We start from the raw sequence: 6171 nt of genomic DNA, 5'->3' as shown, positions 1-6171 counted from the left end.
CCCCGCGCGCGCGCGGACCCCACCCCGGATGCCACCCCCGGACCCCTTCCCGTGGACCGACAGACAAAGGCCTCCAGGCCGCCGGCCCCTCGGGTCCATGCCGCGCGGACCCTCCGGTGCCCAAATTGCGCATCGCGAACGCGCCCGGCCGCCGGGCCCTCCGTAACGGATGACGACGGTAGGATCCCAGCTCATCCGTGCTGCGCGCTTCCTTTTGTGCCCGACACGGTGCTCGAGTGTTTACATGGACCTGGCGATGCAGCGATCCTAACAGCCCGTAGAGGAAAGCGGGCGCAGCATCCCCTGGATGTCGGCCCAGAGCACAGATTTCGGGGTGGACCCGGGGATAAAAACCTGGCCCTGGCATGCTCGCCGTATGACCTTGGGGGAGGGGGGGGGGCTAGGCTTCCCTTTTTGGAGCCTCCTTCACCGACTTTGCTGAGCATTGGACCTACCTTTGACTGTGCTTATTATTAAATGAGATGTGTAGGGAGCCTTTTCCAGAGGACCCAGCTCTTAGGAGGCGCGCAGTCAACGTTAACTGTCATTGTCATCCCTATTCTTCTTGCTACAGTTGTCCCCATTTTGTAGATGGGGAGTGGAGACACAGCGTTCATATTGCTCTGCCAAGGTCACACCTTGAGCGCGAGTGGGTACTGGGTGGAGATTTGAACTAGGTCCATCACCAGGGGCCCCTTGACCACAAAACCATACTGCTTTCCCTGTTTTCCAAAGCTGCCTTTGAGTCGTGTCTGCCTGCCTGCCTGCCTGCCTTTGAATCTGTGTTACGCTGAGGGGGTGTTTTTTCCTCCTTCTAGGTGGCCTTCCCTTATGAAACACTACAGCCCCACCGACTACGTCAATTGGCTGGAGGAGTATAAAGTTCGGCAAAAAGCTGGGTTAGAAGCCCGGAAGATTGTAGCCTCGTTCTCCAAGAGGTTCTTTTCAGAGCATGTAAGGATCTGTCCATGTAGCTCTTAAGCTTTCGCCTGGTCGTGGTGTGTGTGTGTGTGTGTGTGTCTGTGTGTGTGTGTGTGTGTGTGTGTGTGTGTCTGTGTCTGGAGGCATTAGCTCATCCAGCTTTTTTTGATATCTCCCTTTTCCGTGGCTCTCACAATCCCTTACTCACTTAGATGGCTGCAAGAGTCATTGTGTCCTTTTCCTCCCATCCAACAACATGAAGCCGTTTGTCCCTGCCAGCTTTACTTTTTCTAAAGCCAGAGAGAGAATGGGGGTGGAAAAAGGAGGGAGGGATCTGGAACACAATGTAGAGGGATTATTTCTCTTCAGCGTTATTTCTCTGCAAGGGGGCTGGCCTTTTATTTATTTTTTTTTGCAGCCTCCGCTTGATTTAGGGGATCCTTGATGATTGAACACTACAAATCTCACCCAGTTGTTTTCCCAGAAGGCTTGATGAAATTAAGAGGGTTCTCTCCTCTCTCTGGCTTTGCAGGTTCTAACCAGTTGTGAACTGAATTATTTGTTAAGCTAACAGGATTAAAAGCGATCTGTAAATCAGAATTATTGCTCCCTTGATTAAATTGTCTTGCTTTCATTACCCCTGAAAAGTTGTTGTTTTTTTAAATATTGCTGCACTGCATGGTTTTGTTTTTTCTTACACAAAGCAGTCACAGAAGAGTCTGTATCAGGTCCTGATTCTTAACTTTTTTGTAACTCTGGAAAATAGTCCACACTGATATTTTAAATTTATTTTTGATTTGCGAGGGAGGGGGGTTAGAAATACAGCCAGTCTGACTTATTTTACCCTCCTGGTTTACTGAAGATTAACTCCTATTTTCTGATTTTAACTACTCTTACTTAATGGAGTGCATACATTTGAAATATTTTCAAAGCTTTTCAAGCTTTGAAAGGGAAAGTTCAAATTTTGAACTTTGGATAAATTTGAATGTATTCTTCTGTGGAGAATAAAACTAGATATTCCTTAGTGCAATCCATCTCTATAAATAAATGTTTGTTAATATTAGAATGGAAAAAGTTTATGTTTTTCTTGAGAAAGCCATGCCCTGGCTCAAAGCATGCATAATCACAGATGTTAAATAACTGGTTTAAACGTGTTTGCACACACATATATTTGGGTGCTGATGTGTTTGATAGACTTGGTCATGGGCTACTAGTTTGCAGCCTCTACTTCTAGTCCAGCTGGTTTTGTATGCATTTTTAACAGCCTGTGCCTTTGTCTAATAATGATGAATTGTTATGTTTTTTTTCCTTAGCTCCCTCTTTCCTGGTACCACTGCTTAATTAGAAGTATGTCAAGTACTTTGAACAAAGCAGGAGTACACTTAAGATTGATCTGTGGGTGGGTGATTACTTTGGCTCAGGACCCCTGTATTCCTGTGTTCTCTGCATGCATGCACATAGGTTAATATGAAATTCCCTGGCTACCTTCAAAAAGAAAAGTGGGAGAAGTAATAGAATTTTAATCCTCCGTCGGGTGCAACTGATCTCACAGATTCTTTGCACACAAATTTTCAAATATCTAACAGTTAAGTTTCGTGACTCATCACTTCCGTATCTTCCCCCTCTACTGTAACCTGTCGCCAGTCGTGTTTGTGACTTAGTACAGTAAAGTCGTATTTCATAGTGGCATCTTCATGTGCAGTGACTCTGTGAGATCAGTTGCGCCCGATGGAGAGTTAAACTGAGGGGATCTTAAAGCTCATTGGTACCGCCACCTCAATTTATAGAGAAGAAAACATGCCCAGTGGGCTGAGTTGCCCAAAGCACTAGAAGACTTCTCTCTCGCTAGCCATTCTCTCCTTGAGTAAACATAGCCTGCATGAAATAGTTATTGGGAATTTGGAAATTTTGTATCTTTAGTTCTTGTGTCAGAGCTGTTTTTCTTCACATTAGAATTCTTGAGTTACCAGTTTCAGAAATTTCAGCCGATGAAAGTATAATTAATTTACAACTAACAACAAGATCTAAACAAATTGTTACTTTGCATGTTACCTTCCACCCATGGTAGGTGGTGTAAGATAATATAGGATAGCTGTTAACCACTTCCATGAAAATGACCATCTTTCTTTACAACTCACATTTGTATATGAGAGTGACAACGACATTATCACTCGTTACTGAGGCCTCTTTGTATATGTCTTCTTCATAGGTCCCTTGTAATGGTTTTAGTGACATTGAGAATCTTGAGGGACCCGAGATATTTTTTGAGGATGAACTGGTGTGTATCCTAAACATGGAAGGAAGGTAAGCCATAGCAGGGATTTTTTTTGGTTTGTTTGTTCATTTGTTTTAATAAGCCCAGAATTAATCACTGTCATTTGTATGTGGCTGAACCATGGGACATGTGTTTCCAAATATTTCATGTGTTGCTACAGTTACATTTTATAAAAATTCTGTATACTGAGACAAATGATATTTAAAGAAAACATGCAAAAATTATTCTGGAAAAAAAAGAGAATGAGTATTTAGTCCTACTGTGGGTCAAATACTGTGCTTTGGGCCCTTGTGTCTGTTATGTCATTTAAATAATATAAATTATCCTTCCTTTATTATCACCTCTCCGCCTACCATCACCAAATTTGCCTGTCATGCATTAACTGTTTTAAAAATTAATTTCTTAGGCATGTCTTAATTTAATGGATGATTTTCTACAATTTCTGAATTTGGGGATGAAATAATCTTACTTTGGCCATGAACATTATAGGTATTTGGTTGAGCCATTTTTTAATCTCTCCTGATCAAGAAGAATCCATTATCTCTTGGTTGTTTAAAAATTTTTATGACTCATTATCTGCTTGTGAGGGTTAATTTCTAGTTTGCCTAAAAGATGACTTGCTTCCAGCCTAACATACCAATGAGAAAGATCTGCTTTGAAAGTTCTGGAAACTTGACTAGTGATGGAAGATAAGAATGTTAGTTTAGGATCTTCCTTAAGGGAAGTCATTGGGAGATAGCTGACAAACAAGGCATGAGGTATTTTTCATGTTTTTTAGGCAGTTTAGGAGTGACACTTACCTATCAGTGGAACAACTGCAAGGGAGAGGTAAGATGTGTCACTGTTCTAGGCCTTGGATGATTTCAGATGCAGAGGTCATTTTTCTGTTTCTATTTTGGTTTATCTATAAATGAATTAGAGTATGATCTAACAGTATTGTGCAGCCTTAAAAATAAAAGCTGACCTGTCTTTTTTATATATATATATATGTACACATATTTTAAAATACATAAATGTAATATACATACTGAGTTTATTGTTTTTTGTTTTTTTTAAATTATTTTTTTTAAAGATTTTTATTGGGGAATTGCGGGGATGGGAACAGCGCTGGGGAACTGGGGGAAGGGGAACAGACAAGTTGCTGTCCTTTTGCTCCTCAGTCTAGTTGTGGAGGACGTCGCTTCACTGGCCCAAGTTGGCACCATCATTGCGCTCCTCCCAGGCGAGGCAGATCAGTCGCCGGCTTCTGGACGGCCGCTCACTGCAGCTGCTGGCCGCTCACGCTGGCTGCTGGCTACACACGGTAGCCCATGGCAACCCATTGCCACAGGGGCTGCAGCCTACGCCGTCGCAGGTGACTCACGACAGCCCAGCTCCAGGTTGAGCTGTTGTTCAGCATCTTAGCTGTAGAGGGCAGTGTCACTGGCCCTCACACGTGGGATCCGAACCGGGGCCCTCTGGCATCCCAAGCCAGCTCTTAACCATCGCGCCACTCGGCCGGCCCAGGGTCATTTTTAAATAACAAAGGATATTCTCACATTTGAAAATATTTTGGATGCCAGTTTTCATGAAGGACCCTATTTGTCTTCATTCCTGGCAAATGCTTGTTGTTTGGATATGGAAAGCTTAGGAAGTAAGAAAGGTAGTTTCTGTAAAGCCCCAGTCCCTGGATATTTATAGAAAACAATGTGCATTTATGGTGTTCTCTATGTAGCCTTCAAAGAGAGTACATTCTGCAATAAAGATTTGAAACAACATATTAAAAGGGTACATAGTACCTTATAAAATTGGCCCAGAATGACCAACGCTGAGACATATTTTGGTTAAACTACTGGATTTTAAAGACAGAAAAGTTCCTTGGGCACCCAACCAAAAAAAAAAAAAGTCACTTATAAGGGAAAGACAATAGAATATCATCAGACTTTTCAACAGCAGTGCTCTGTGCCAAAGGAAAAAAGAGTAACATATTTAGGATACTCAAGGATCAAAAATGTCAGCCAAGGATTTTTATATCCAGCCAAACTGACTACCAAGTACAAAGGCTGCAGACAGACTTTCCCGCTTGCAAGAACTTGGGACTTTTGAGCCCATCCTGAGAAATGCGCTAGAATATGAGCTTTAAACAACCAAATAGACATAAAACATAAGAACTAGTGGTGAGCATTAAATATGTGTTTACTTGTAGAATCAAAAGCAAATGACAGTTAGTAGGGTAGAAAGTATTGTAGGTAGTAGCTATAAGCCCTGACAATGTAGATGTAATACAGTTGTTTAAAAAAAAAAACGAGCAGAGAATATTTAACTTTTCAGTAGTCATCAAGGTGGTGAGAATATTGGTCTTGTTATTCTGAGGCTGGTGTGTTTTGGAGAGAGGGGGTGGGTGGAATAAAGCAAATGAGTACAGTTGACCCTTGAACAACTTGGGTTTGAACTGTGCAGGTCCACTTGATAGGCCGATTGTTTTTATTTGACCTTTGCAGTTCAAACCTGTGTGGTCCAAGGGTCAACAGGCATTTGGGAATCCGCGTATGTGGAGGGCCAACTAGTTATATGCGGATTTTTGACTGCTGACGGGGTGGGTACCCTTAATCCCCTTGTTCAAGGGTCAACTGGAATTATATAACTGGAGAAGCGGGGTTCTTCTGGAAGAAAAAAAGATACAGATAGAAGATAGAAGAAAGTAAAAACTGTTAAGTTCTGAATTTGAATTAGAAATTTCAGTATCAACTCGTGAGCTGTCATATATTTAAATATATGTATAAATATAAATATATTTAAATATACTTATACTTAAATACACTTAAATATGTTTACTATATTTATTAATGTATTTAAATATAAGTATAGTGTATGTCTGCTATTTAAAAAATATAATAGCAGCGCCGTCCGACTGGCACGTTGGTTAAGTTGCTGGCTTGGGACGCCAGAGGGCCCAGGTTCAGATCCCACATATGAGGGCCAGTGACACTGCCCTC

The 6171-nt window shown here is 41.9% G+C and overlaps 1 protein-coding gene across 3 annotated transcripts in view; it reads left to right on the top strand.

Annotated features, from left to right (window-relative positions):
* FBXO21 (F-box protein 21) overlaps positions 1 to 6171 on the top strand; it is a 59469-nt gene that overhangs the window by 350 nt on the left and 52948 nt on the right. For all 3 annotated transcript variants that reach the window (XM_019641587.1, XM_019641586.1, XM_019641585.1), the window contains exons 2-3: positions 819 to 954; positions 3131 to 3225. In XM_019641587.1, coding sequence (XP_019497132.1) covers positions 819 to 954; positions 3131 to 3225 — 231 coding nt within the window. The remainder of the gene's footprint in view (positions 1 to 818; positions 955 to 3130; positions 3226 to 6171) is intronic.

This window comes from Hipposideros armiger, unplaced genomic scaffold (assembly GCF_001890085.2).
Source record: "Hipposideros armiger isolate ML-2016 unplaced genomic scaffold, ASM189008v1 scaffold_62, whole genome shotgun sequence".
NCBI classification, from domain to species: domain Eukaryota; kingdom Metazoa; phylum Chordata; class Mammalia; order Chiroptera; family Hipposideridae; genus Hipposideros; species Hipposideros armiger.
This window is presented reverse-complemented; position numbering and strand designations above follow the sequence as displayed.